The 14,372-nt window shown below is 37.1% G+C and overlaps 1 protein-coding gene across 1 annotated transcript; it reads right to left on the bottom strand.

Annotated features, from left to right (window-relative positions):
• Nucleotides 1–209: 209 nt before the first annotated feature.
• Nucleotides 210–6,904, bottom strand: LOC145780947 (ubiquitin-fold modifier-conjugating enzyme 1-like). The gene is made up of 4 exons (XM_082592626.1): nucleotides 6,719–6,904; nucleotides 2,938–3,069; nucleotides 2,277–2,444; nucleotides 210–867 (listed from the first exon to the last, which is right to left on the bottom strand). The coding sequence occupies exons 1-4, from the start codon at nucleotides 6,839–6,841 to the stop codon at nucleotides 781–783; spliced, it is 510 nt and encodes a 169-aa protein (XP_082448752.1). The 5' UTR covers nucleotides 6,842–6,904; the 3' UTR covers nucleotides 210–780.
• Between the last annotated feature and the right edge of the window lie 7,468 nt (nucleotides 6,905–14,372).

Genomic DNA, 14,372 nt, shown 5'->3' with positions numbered 1-14,372 from the left:
ACCTGGAAATTTCTGCAAAATGTGACAAATCAGGCCGTATCTTTAGGTGGCCATGGTAGCCTACAGAAAAAAAAACATTATTGCTTTTGACATGAACACCAGAATATGCTTATTGCTTAACATACGTTTCTTTCACGTGCGTGCAAAAATATCTTCTGGCTTGTTGAGGTTACAAGTCAATTGTAGGCTACAAGACAATCTATTATAGTGACTTTGTATTGTGTGTTGACAATTCTGTAATTAAACCATAGTACAGTATAACCAAAAGTAAGCCTTGCCAATTTATTGCACAATTAAAAATATCACCTGAACAAATATCCGCATTCCGCAAACCCATTTAGTGATCTAATTGTTTTCAAATCAAACAATAAATCCAAAGATGAATGTTTTCAAAGAACGCACTAAAATTTATTTATAAAGAGCTATAAAACAGGACGTTCTCATAAAATATGAAATAAAACTTTTTTCTTTTTTTTTCAAAGAAGCCTACTGTATAATTGTATATTCTTTTCCTAAACAAAAAATATACAAATTCATACGAGAGCCAACAGGTGAAATATATTTCAAGAAAGGTGACAAAAAACCCAGACTGCAAACCATCCGTTTTTCACATTGATGCAACATCTACAGACGTTGAATCAATTAAAAAAAGTTGATTTGCTGTGTGGGAACGAAGCCTAGTCTTGCACGATCCTCTGTCACACAAAAAATTTTCCACCCAAATAACAATCCACTCCTTGAACAGATTGAATAGAACTTGTACAATCCGTGGAAAAGTCGTCAAGAATCCTTATCATCATCATCAGCGTGCTTTATCTGGCCCTTAGAAATGAGGTCGGGGATTTCCACAGCCAACCAAGGACCCAACTACAAGCAAAAAGGTTGTTTAGAAATAAATGGAAGTTGGTTCATAAACATTAAACCATGCAGCAACATCGCAAGAGGCCATCCCTGTGATTGCCATAACAATCACAGATAGGAGGCAGTTGGAGATGGGGTTGAAAATCCATTTTTTCATTTTCCTTTGCATTTGACCTTGAAGCAAAGTGATTTGAAATCATTTGATTGCGCAACGAAACGACGCATGTCACAACTCTGTTATAAATTAATAAAACAACATGCCAGGAAATAACACTACACGTTTTGCATGCACAATAGGCTCTCTTGAGATGAGAGAGACCATAGACCAAATGGCAAGGGCAAATGGAGTAAGATGGTATGGACATGTGATAAGGAGGGAGGAAGGAAGTTTTCTTAGAAAGGCACTAGATCTAAAGGTAGATGGGAAGAGGAAACGCGGTCGTCCAAGAAGAACGTGGAAACAACAAGTGAGGGATGAATTTAAAAAAGTCGGACTGAAGGAGGAAGATGCAAGGGACAGAGTGAAATGGAGAAAAGGGATTAAAACAATTGCTGCGCGGAAACAATCGGCCACCTCCACTAGTGGGGAACAAACCGACGATGGATTATGATGATGATGAATAGATAAACAGTAAATTTGCGCCGGCCTCTGAATCCGTAACCATGAGTTCGATAACCAGTTGAATTATACCAAAGACTTTTTAAAAGTGGTACTGAATCAAATTCCTGCTTGGCACTTGGCAAAGGAATAGGTTCAGTGGAATAATGTACTCTGTTACGCCACTATAGGGTTGCGCTGACACTGTCTGCTTTATAAAGCACTACATGAAAACAAACATCTTTAATTTTTTATTATTAATTTGAAACATACTGTATTTCGTTTTCTGGTAGCAACATGTGCTATGCCAGGGAATCAGATCAGCCATTGTGGCCGGTTTAGAAATATATGCAATATGCATCTACTCAGAAAAAATAATGATCAAAGAGATTTGAGAAATCACGTATCATAAGTTTATTCAAATATGTAAACTGCTTTTCTTCAGAAATTTTTATCGTTTTGGTACTTTGTTTGGGACGTGGTGGGTGACTTCATCGACTATCAAGCAGCAAAGCGGCCTTGTTAGCTCAGTTGGCTAAGCACCAGACTCAAGATTACGCGGCTCTGGGTCGTCTCTCGGGGTGTGCGCTTGAGCAACGAATTTCAGGACTGTTCTCCATTCAGCGGCATCCAGTGAGTGTAATAATTTCCCGGCAACAACACTTCAACGATCGGAAACTTCACTCTGCCAATCTCGGTAACCGGCCCTGCGTCAAAAGCCACTACAAGTATGCGAAACTACCAGGAATAACCTATCAAGACTTTGTCAGTCCGAGGATAAAGATTCAAAACCAATCTTTGTTGCATCACTACTTACCCCTAAAGCCATCGCGTGGGCAATACCAAACTTGGGGACGTTTCGTGCCCACAAAGGCTTGAAGTGATCAGTCATACAAATCTTTCCTCCTCTATACATCTTTGCGGTTTTTCCATCCAGTTCGGGCAAGGCAATTTCCGGTGCTGTGGTAGGATATGTGACAGGAATCTATGATTTAAAATTTACTCTTAAATAAGAAACTTCCAAGAAACGACAAGTTTCATAAAACAAATCATACTGTATAATCATAAAAGAATATTTTAAAGTATCTATCATGTGTGGACAATTCCTTTTCCCAAACCATAGGAATACTTTCTGTGACTGAAGTCGAGTTAAAAAGTAAAAATATCCTCATTAGATTTCTTCTTTTTAATGTATTAATATACTCTTCACTTAAGACATTAAAAACTCATGTTTAAAGAAATACTAGTATTGATCGTAATTTAAAGCTTATATACCACAAATATTCAAAATAAGGTAACTGGGTTCCTCATATTTATTTTAAACAGAAACAAAAAAGTACATTTACAACTATTTACGTTGTCCATCTTTTATATACACCAGAATTTTTTTATATATGTTTTCAGAACTACTTGCAAAGATGTGCTACAAAACCTGTGTAATAACAAGTTAACAGCATTATGGAATAAGTTGTACATACATCGAATTCGACTTTAAACTCATATTTGCGAAGTTCATTTATATACCAGCACTTTCCAAACCATTTCGTTCCATCTCTGTTTGATTCAAGTCGAAACCAATCGTTGTCTTTATCTTTGTTATTTTGAACATACTGAAATAAACGTTATCATGTACGTTGTGTACTGCACGGTATTTCAATATATATAATGGCTTTACCGACTTTAAGCAAACCAATATATATCTAATATTAATTATTAAATTTCAAACAATGCGTTTATCGATTTTAAGTAAACAACAAGTAACAGACTGTGCAATTGTGACTAAGTGGTTGTTACAAGTGCCAGGTGTTGTTTATAGGCATAATTGTACGATTTGTGCAACTCAGTAGGCTACTGTAGTGCTAAACCAAATAAAAAGAATCTGCATCAACTCTATTAAAAAAATAAGAAATATGATTTAAAGCCACAAGTGAATATTTTTTTTCCTTCTAAAGTCAGAATAAACGAAACATACATTGGTCCACAAGATATAATATTATACAATTTTCTAATAAACAAACATAGCTGAGCAACACTACAACATTAAAAATTATAACAAAGAAAAATAACATAGCAAACGTTTTCGACTATACATTAGGGTGGCCAAAAAAAATTGAAATTTTTTCTTTTTGTTTGCACACTCTCTCATTTGAGGAGGATTCATGAAAAAATGACACTGTGAAAATTTGAAGTGAATCCGACAAGAGGAAGTGCTCTCCCACCGACCTCTAAATTTGCTTTCTTTGTCATAATTCCTTGAATATGTGACGTAATTCTTTTTTGACTTATCTCTACATTGCAGTTGCAGCATTTTTGTGTTAACCATTGTTTTACTCTGAATTTATGATATAATTAGTGTTTTCACATGCAGAAAAACAGAAATAATGCACAAAATAGATCACATTAACAAGCGTTTGGTATGAAATTAAATGCACTAAACTTTAGTGAAAACCACATAAAAGTACGTTCACCAGTCACGGTCGCAACGCTTCAGGTGACAACACATTGCCCAGAAAAAGCAACAAAAATGTTTGTAAAGAGTCAAGCCACTGATTTTATTTAATGGAGCTGTTGGCATGCTGGCTTTTACTTGCACTTGTTGGAAGCAGCTTCTGTGGTGCTCGACCACCTGATAGAGGAGCTGGCGCTGTTGTTCATTTTCCGTAAGGACTTCATTAAAGTCAGTAGCTAATTTGACTGCCCAGTGCCCGCTCTGCACAATCATTGACGACTTTAAGATCATGGCATGCAAGAAATAGCAGCCTTTGATTAAATGCCTGTTGCACGACAGTGATAGCTCCAGTGTGGATTCTCGTATTGCTTGATGTCGCGTCAAAACAAAGTGCAGCTAAATGCTCTGCTACAACTCGTGTATGAATTCCACTACTTTTTGGCCCATTAATGATCTCGTTCCAACAAGCAGCTTCTGAATGCCAAGCAGTATCTCAACATGCATACCAGAAACTACAATGGCCAAAGAGTCGCACTTTGTGCCATTGGCATTAGTCAAATGTTTACCATGAAAATGAGCGACAAGTGGAACTGTTGGTTTAAATTTTTGCCGCACTGCAGCTGCCAGGCTTTCACGTGAGGCGTTTCGAGCATTCATGACAGAGGAATGTGACATGGTCAATTCATTTATATTAATTCCAGCTGCAGCAAGAGCAGGAGTGACGATCATCGTTGCTTGACGACATCTTGACTTGACGATGTTATAGTTCTGTTCAGTGCTGCATTAAACAGTAAATTCGATAATGCAGCGTTTTGGTAATGGCTGCTCCTACTGGGTTTTCTTTTGTTTTGGTGTTATTTGGATTTACGGTGCAAACAGTGGGTCACTGGAAGAATCTTCATCATCTGCTGATCATTTTCAGATGAGAAAGCAGCAGCACTTGATGGTACTGGATCAATGCGATTTCTGTTGCGTCTCTGTTCATCATCTTTGCGCTTTCTATAGGCTACTTTGCAGCAGCTTGCCGATGCATTGGGTCCTCTGTTGTCATCAGTATCTGTCATGCACCACATTGGTCTATCAAAAACTGGCAGTCTTCTGGTATTGTTGTGCGGCATTCCCAGTTAGCATGTGCAATATCAAATAATGCACAAGCTCTGGGTGAAGTCAGCTTCTGAGGTCAGCTGGGAAGCTGGATTTCGCCTCCCTTTGTGCTTTGATTCTCCTACATGCTCTTGATGGATGCGTTTTAGTTTGGTAACAACGTGAGTCTTTGCAGTGGTAGCGATATTAGCTTTCACTCACAAAAACTGTACTGCAAGCAAGTGGCAGTGTAACCTGATTGATCTTCATCTCGTAGTAGAGGTGGTGAAGAACCACACCCCATACAGGCAGCTGACATGGCCCCTCAAGAGAGTCAGAGTGGGTGTCCATTTGTTGACTCTCTTGAGGGCCATGTCAGCTGCCTGTATGGGGTGTGGTGCTTCGCCGTCTCTACTACGAGATGAAGGTCAATAAGATTACACTGCCACTTGCGTGCAGTACAGTTGCAGATGAAGTAATATTAACTACTACCATCTATGCCACTTTTTGGTTTGCAGCACCTTCATCAATATCTGCCCCTACAAATGACCTAGCAATGTTACAGCTCACAGAGGATTATAAAGAGGTTGACAATGCAATTTCTCAAGTGGCAGAAAAAAGTTGAGGTTGCGCTTGTGGTACTTCAGTGAAGATCTTGCTGCACTACCTTTATTCAGTGATAATAATACAGATGTTGAAAAGAAGGCAATCGTTAATGCTCTTAAGAAAGATCCATTTCCCGAAGATGTTCGTCGTGTTGCCCCAAACAAAATTGTCAAGTTTTAACGTCTCTGGCACAGTTTGTAACACAGCGTTCACTTAATCTTTTCGAGTCACTGCTTCTGTCGACACATGGCGTGACCGTGATGATTATAAAGAAGCATGCAAAGTTTGGCGTCATCTCAAAGCCGTCAATGATTGTGCAGAGCGGGCAGTACAATTAGCTACTGACTTCAATGAAGTCCTGACAAAAAATGAACAACAGCTCCAGCTTCTCTATCAGGTGGTCGAGCACCACAGGAAGCTGCTTCCAACAAGTGCAATAAAGTCAACCAATGGCTTGACTCTTTACAAACATTTCTCTTGCAATTTCTGGGCAATGTGTTGTCACCTGAAGCGTTGCGATCGTGACTGGTGAACGTACTTTTATGCGGTTTTAGCTAAAATTTAGTGCATTTAATTTCATACCAAACGCTTGTTAATGTGATCTATTTTGCGTATTATTTCTGTTTTTCTGCATGTGGAAACACTTATTATATCATAAATTCAGAGTAAAACAATGGTTAACACAAAAATGCTGCAACTGCAATGTAGAGATAAGTCAAAAAAGAATTACGTCACATATTCAAGGAATTTTGACAAATTATGCCAAAGAAAGCAAACTTTGAGGTCGGTGGGAGAGCACTTCCTCTTGTCGGATTCACTTCAAATTTTCACAGTGTCATTTTTTCATGAATCCTCCTAAAATGAGAGGGTGTGCAAACAAAAATAAAAAATTTCAATTTTTTTTGGCCACCCTACTATACATACAGTATTACAGTAGTCTTTTTCAAGTTTCTAAAAGAAAAAATATTTACATGTATATATAAGACATAATAAAAAAACCTTACAGTATGATATAACAACAAAATGTAGCCTAATCTAAGCATGAGAAAAACAAACTTAATAGAAACAATTTTCTAATAAGTTTTCAAACACTTTACACAGGGACTGGGGAAAAGACGTACAGCAATGAGAGACTGGTATTCTTCTTTCAATCGACTTCCCCACACGTCACCGTCTCGGGGGCCAGCCTTGGTTTTAAAAAGTGGAATGTCAGACAAAGTTTTTCTTGTAGCATCATCAACCATTGTTACATAGAAAAAGTAACTATATATAAATATATATCACTATATTGCCGTATAAACTTTAGATATATTCTGTATAAACATTGAGAAAGCATTTTAATAAACACTCAAGATAATCGCCACACACATCTTGCAAATGTTTCTACTGTTATGTCAATTTCACGAAAAAATATGTTCAATTAATTGTTTAATAAAACTATTTTTTTTGAAATCTTTAAACAAAAACTTATTACGTTCCAAAGATCTAGAAAACATGTATTTAACATAATTGGATTTCAATTATTAAGTAAATGAAATGTTTCATACATAATTTTGGAAGATGCAGTCGTGAACAAAATTTTGACCAATCTCCAAAAGCCACAAAGATGGGTCTACGTCTTTTAGGTGGGTCTGCTACTATTCGGTGAGTTCGATTCGGTGAGTTCCTAACCTCTAACCCTAAAACGGCAATGATAATTAGGCTATGGTACCCAATAATTTTTAAAAAAAAATTGAAAAATTCCCCGTTAAGGGATCGGACTCACCAAATCGGACTCACCAAAACGGGCCATTCCGCTTTTAGGTGCAGGCAGTTAGGCACCGGTCAAATAGGCGTGCACACTGTGGGGTCAGGCTATGTAGGTGCGGAGCACTATGGTGCCCGGTCATTTAGGTGCTATTCCTAGTAAAGTCTGCAGATTATATCACCTTGGCAGGTAGCGCAATGCTTTACGATACCTCAGCAGGTAGCGCAAAAAAAATCATTTTATGATAACATTATTTGCCTTGAGAATATGAAAATTGATCGATAAGATTTAAATTGCTTACCGTACTTTGTTATGTCACGCCAAGTTAAATGTGATACTGTAGCCTATAGCCTACCAAAGGTGCAACCTAATTTGTACCCTGAACAATGTGTACCTTCACTTCGTACCAGGGTTGCCAGATTGATAAAACAATAAAGGCCAAATGCATCCCCAAAAAAGGCCAAATTATAGAAAAAAAGGCCAAACCTGAGGTTCTATTCTCTTTGTTGAAATCAGTGGTGTTTTTGCACTTACTTTCAACAACAAATTAGATAATATAATATTTACCCAGTTTCTATTGTTCTACATGTTATCTGTTAAAGAAGAATTGCTTAGTAAAATTCCTGAAAAAATACCATCCATAAAATACAAACAGATAGGTATGGAAACAATTACAATACAATTGAAATATGTATATAACATTAGGCTAAGCATCATCCTGTAGAGTGTAGATTAAAAAGCCATTAACGTCCACCAGTGAGACCCTTGTGACTAGTGAGCAGAGGAAAAAGGAGTTAATATTGGCATCACTTAATGCAATATGAACTATACAATATTTATACCAAATACAATTACTTGTAGGCTACCAACACTGCAAAATCAGAGAAATCCATTGCATTTATGTCCAACATCCTTCCACAATGAACACTCCTTATTCTAGGAATGCTAGCGCCTCTGCCATTTCGTTACTGCTGGTTTCACCATAAACAATACCAGATGTGAAACGCCTTATCATTATGGGTTATGGCACTGACATCAAAGTTTGTGCAACATTTTCCATTCAGCTGCATGTCCTTTCGTATTCGCAAAATCGCTTCCAAAAGCTCAGTCTGCATTTTGCTTCGTGGTTTTGTTTTCACTGCAGTAAGTAATGAAAAAATCCTCTCTACTACTGCATTACTGACAGGGATGCAGAGACATGTTAAAGCAGGGGTGGGGAACCTGCGGCCCGCGGGCCAAATGCGGCCCGCGTGACTGTTCCATGTGGCCCGCGTCAAAATTTCTTTACCCAAAATATATTGAAACAAAAGCTCAAAAAAAGAGTAGGCTCTGCAATGTCCGTATATTGCGAATGGCCTTCTATGTTCTATGACTTTAGTGGTATGCCACTGTCTCATTCACCAAGAAAACTTGTGCGGGAAGTCAGTTCAGCTTAGTAATGTCATGCCAATAGTGATAAAATTCATCAATTTCATCAAAAGCAGAGGTTTGAACAGCCGCTTGTTTAAGCAACTACTGGAAGATCTGAATACTGATTTCCACGACCTTGTCTACCACTGTGCAGTGTGCAGTTCGTTGGCTGAGTCGTAGCGACATGCTTACACGCTTTTACTTGTTGCGGAACGAAGTCGATCAGTTCATGAATAATCGGGGAGACCATGTCGTTTTGAGTGATAGCCAATGATTGTGTGACCTAGCGTTTATGGTTGACATTAGCAAGCACGTCTCCGAGCTTAACCTCAAGTTGCAGGGCCCGAGCCAGCTTTTGAACTCCTTGTTTGCAAAAGTGAAATCATTTGAAACTAAACTACATCTGCGGAAAGTACAACTTGAAAACAATAACACCGCACATTTCCCTACCTTGCAAGATCAAAAGCCTTCTACAACAGCCAAATATGCCGATGTATGCGTCAATCTTATGGAGACATTTAGTGCAAGATTTTTGGACAAAAAGAGTAAAGAAATGGAGTTAGATATTTTTGCCTCTCCTTTCAATGTGGTTGCAACTGATGTTCCTAGTAATTTTCAACATGAAATAGTAGAGCTCCAGAGTGACCGGTAGCCTACGTTGAAAGCGATGTACCAAAACATTCCGCTGCTCAACTTTTATCAACGCTACATAAATGCTGATGATTTTTCAGTCATGCGGAAACATGCTTTGAAATATGTGTCTCTGTTTGGAAGCACCTAGCGTTGCGAACAGTTTTTTTCCAAATTGAATCTTACAAAAAGTCGGCTTCACTCCAAACTGACTGATAAAAACGTGGAGATGCAGTTAAGAGTTGCAACATTTTCCGTGTCAGCAGACTCACACGACTCACCAAAAAAAAAAACTTTCAGCCATCCTACTAGCTGTGAAAGTGAAATAAATCATTGTCTACTTCGCTGCATTTTTTATCTGTAAATAAAATTTCGAAATTTTTAGTGGCCCGCCTGTGTTATTTCTCATTTTATGTGGCCCGCAATACTAAAAAGGTTCCCCACCCCTGTGTTAAAGCATAGCCAGCAAGGTCTTTGAAATGGGCATGATGCAAAACGCTACTCCAAAACTTTTCACTGTTGCTAGGGAGAACCAAAAGAACTATGAAAACCAAAAGAAAAAAAGGCTAAACAAATGCCAGTCGGGAAACTAAAAAAGGCCAAAAAAAGGCCAAGCGGCCAAACAAAAATTGTCCGGCCAAACACTTTTCAAAAAGGCCAGATTTTTCGAAATTTGGCCGTAAAAAGGCCAATCTGGCAACCCTGCTTCGTACCCTGAAAAGATCAAGAGAAAAAATTAAAAAAGCCGAAGTCGCTGTTCGCAGCATCAGCAAACATTTAAAAATTTTCCGCAAACAAACAAAAACTCTTAGCATCATTACCAGAAATTTTAAAATGTTTGTGGAAACTCCGATCAACCCTAACCCTTTTAAAATGTTTGCGGAAACTACTATTGACCCTAACCCTTTTAAAATGTTTGCGGAAACTGCGATCAGCGACTTCGGCAAACTCTTAGGATCATTACCAAAAATTTTAAAATGCTTGCAAAAACTGCGGAAAAACGGACACTGCAATCAGCGACTTCGGCTTTGTTCTATTATTTTCTCTCGATCTTTTCAGTTTGTTTGCGGAAACATCCTAACCATATTAAAATGTTTGCGGAAACTCCGATCAACCCTAACCCTTTTAAAATGTTTGCGGAAACTGCGATCAGCGACTTCGGCAAACTCTTAGGATCATTACCGGAAATTTTAAAATGTTTGCGGAAAAACGGAAACTGCGATCAGCAATGTTCTATTTTTTTCTCTTGATCTTTTCAGTTTGTTTGTTTGCGTATACCAATACCTAACCGATACCCAACCCTTTTAAAATGTTTGCGGAAACTGCGATCAGTGACTTCGGCTTTTTTTCAGTTTTTCTCTCGATCTTTTTAAGATATGAACTGACGGTACGAATTGTTCATGGTACAAATTAGGTTGCACCCGGTACGAATTAGGTTGCATCCGCCTACCAACATTCGATGTCTTGTTAGGAAAACAAATGTTTTTATTGGTGTCTTAATAGGGTACGAACTGTTCAGGGTACGAACTAGGTTGCACCCGTGGGACTTGGTGAATGATTGCCATTATTTGATGCTGATGTAGCCTACTCTTTTCGCTGCTCTTGTTATCTAATATCGAGCAACACCACCTCTGAGCCTGACGACGAGGGGTGCAACCTAGTTCGTACCCTGAACAGTTCGTACCCTCAGTTCGTACCCTGAAAAGATCAAGAGAAAAAATTAAAAAAGCCGAAGTCACTGATCGCAGTTTAAAAATAAAAAAATCCATGTCACCAACGGAGTAAGGCAGGGAGGGATTTTAAGTCCTTACCTGTTTTCTTTGTATATAGATGACTTATCGACTGAATTGAATTCCCTAGATGTCTGATGTAATTCTGGTTCATCTCACTTGAATCACCTATTCACCTAATGTTTGCAGATGACTTGTGTGTATTTAGTCCAAGTGCTAAAGGTACCCAAAAACTCATTGATGTGTGTGAATCCTATGCTTCTAGACATGACATTATTTTCAACTGTAACAAAATTGTTGGATTGGTCCATCAATGTCGCAAATTTAAAGTTTTGACTTCTCCATGCATGCGGCTGTACAATACACAAATTAAATTTGTTGGACAAGTGAAATATTTAGGTATACTGATTGATTAAAAATTTGAATTCTATGGACTTTGAGTCTGATTGCAAATAAATAATAATAATAAATAATAGGGATGCAACCTAATTCGTACCATGAACAATTTGTACCGTCAGTTCGTACCTTGAAAAGATCGAGAGAAAAAATTAAAAAAAGCCGAAGTCGCTGATCGCAGTTTCAGCAAACATTTTAAAATTTTCCGCAAACAAACAAAAACTCTAAGGATCATTACCAGAAATTTTAAAATGTTTGCGGAAACTCCGATCAACTCTAACCCTTTTACAATATTTGCGGAAACTCCAATCAACCATAACCATTTTAAAATGTTTGCAGAAACTGCGATCAGCGACTTTGGCAAACTCTTAGGATCATTACCGGAAATTTTAAAATGTTTGCAAAAACTGCGGAAAAACGGAAACTGCGATCAGCGACTTCGGCTTTGTTCTATTTTTTTCTCTCGATCTTTTTAGTTTGTTTGTTTGCAGAAACACCCTAACTCTTTTAAAATCCTTGCGCAGGCCTCGAAATTCACGACGGACATGTCCGCCGTCACAGCATGTGATGTCCGCGGGAAGTACCCTCTAGATCGGTCATATTTGTCCGCCGAGAAATAACACAGGAACTACGGATACAAATCGTCATTGCATATCACAAACAATTGTTGCAAGAATATAATTTCCCACATAGCCGTAGGAGATGGGGGGGCAGGGGGGGCGGTCGCTCCCCCGCTGAAAAAAAAAATGCCGCAAATTTGGGCAAAAAACTGCACTTATTTGGGCAAATCAATCTTATCGTGATGTTTCGACATTTTACCAGTTTAGAAAGTTTACGTAATTGTTATAATTTATGAGATACATCAATATTTTCCAATCAATTATTATGTAAAATGTATTTTCATCTATTTTGAAAATTGTTGCATGTGGTACGGTAGTTGTGGTACGTATTGCAATTTGGGCAGAGTGATAAGTTTCAATTCAACACCTGCAAAAAGTAAAGTGTAAAAGAACATAATTGGCAAGCAAAGTTAAGCTTATTACTGTAGTACTGATATTCACCAGCATGTACATAGGCTGTGTTTCTTCACAGGTGAGATTTGTAAGCTTGCTAGGTAGCCTACTAACAACCTTAAATGGTTTTTGCTTTTTAGTTTATGTCCTAGTCCTACTAATGTAGTTATTTCTAAAATTATATTTGGGCAAAAATGTCCAGTTATTGGGAAAATCAATCTTACCATGAGTTTTCAAAATCTTTCTAGTTTAGAAATTTGTTTATAGTGTTGCATTTTGTTTGAAATATATTAACATTTTTCTTTAAATGTTAAATGTAGTGTCATCAATTTTGGAACGTTTGTATTTGGTGTATTGCAATTTGGGCAGAATGTTAAGCTTCGATTCAGTATATATCTGCAAAATGTAAGAAAATACAATTAGCAAGCAGAGGTACCGGTAAGCTTATTACTGATGTTCATTAGGATATACACTAGATTTCTTCATTGGTGGAATTTTGAAACCCTGCTGGGTAGTCTACTGGTAATCTTATGAGGTTTTTGCTTCTTTCTGTATATTCTACTAATGTATTTATTTGTAAAAATATTTGGGCAAAAATGTCCTGTTATTGGGAAAATCAATCTTACCATGAGTTTTTAAAATCTTTTTAGTTTAGGAATTTGTTTATAGTGTTGCATTTTGTATGAAATATATTAACATTTTTCTTTAAATGTTAAATGTAGTGTCATCAGTTTTGGAACTTTTGTATTTGGTGTATTGCAATTTGGGCAGAATGTTAAGCTTCGATTCAGTATATATCTGCAAAATGTAAAATAATGCAATTAGCAAGCAGAGGTAAGGTATTACTAATATAATCATTAGGATATATATCATATTATATACACTAGATTTCTTCATTGGTGGAATTTTGAAACCCTGCTGGGTAGTCTACTGATAATCTTATGAGATGAGGTTTTTGCTTCTTTTTCTATATTCTACTGATGTATTTATTTGTAAAAATATTTGGGCAAAAATTACCAGTTATTGGGCAAATCAATCTTAGGCTACTATGAGTTTTCAACATCTTCCCAGCTTAAAAACTTTGGATATATATTTGTTATGTATAGTGTAATATTTTGTATGAAATACATTAAAATTTTCCCATGAATGTAAACTGTGCCATCTTCAATATTGGAAACTATTGTATTTGGTATGTTGCAATTTGTAGAGAATGCTAAGCTTCGTTTAGTATCTGTGAATTTTCCAGTGTTTGATTTCATGTTTTTGTGAACTGAACTGAACTTGTGGGCTTTTGAAATGTTTTCTATAAAGATTATTTTTGTATTAACTGCTGTTTGTCTTTGCCAGTCCTAAGGTTGATATGCTTGGCTATTTACCGTATATATATGACACAGTACATATCAAAGTAATCAATGATCAAATATATAGGCAAGTGTTATGTTGCTTTGGCATCCAATTCATGCAGTTAATATATCAGGCAATGTAGACAGTACGGTATTGATGATGTTGTCTGTATTTTCTGGCAAAGATTGAGTTTGAAGTTATTACATATGTGAGTTATTTTAGTTCAGTGCCTGCGATTTCAGTAGTTGCTTCCTCATGAACTTAGAATATCTTGGTACAGTATTGATGTTAATGAAAAAACATTGGTTATAACTTCACTTTAATATGAAATCAATATTCATACTAATTGCAACTTAGTTTTGTTCAAAGGTGCAAATTTGATGTGCATAGTATGATAAACTGTAGAATTCTTTTCAGGTTGTAAGGTTTTAAGTAGCATGGATTAAGTAATGTTACTAGTTTGATAAGTAAATAGGTTGTCATTTGAGATTTTTTCAATGCAAAT

This window comes from Aplidium turbinatum, chromosome 12, assembly GCF_918807975.1.
Source record: "Aplidium turbinatum chromosome 12, kaAplTurb1.1, whole genome shotgun sequence".
Classification (NCBI taxonomy): Eukaryota; Metazoa; Chordata; class Ascidiacea; order Aplousobranchia; family Polyclinidae; genus Aplidium; species Aplidium turbinatum.
The sequence above is the reverse complement of the archived record's forward strand: the minus strand, read 5'-3'. Positions and strand labels throughout refer to the sequence as shown.

What these genes read in the sequence shown, in the direction of transcription:
- LOC145780947 (XM_082592626.1), bottom strand. Translation starts at nt 6,841, where the DNA reads ATGGTTGATGATGCTACAAGAAAAACTTTGTCTGACATTCCACTTTTT. An exon ending in AATACCAGTCTCTCATTGCT is followed by an intron (nt 3,070 to 6,718) that starts GTACGTCTTTTC and finishes CGTTTATTTCAG; the next exon opens with TATGTTCAAAATAACAAAGA. An exon ending in CCCACGCGATGGCTTTAGGG is followed by an intron (nt 868 to 2,276) that starts GTAAGTAGTGAT and finishes TTTTGCTTGTAG; the next exon opens with TTGGGTCCTTGGTTGGCTGT.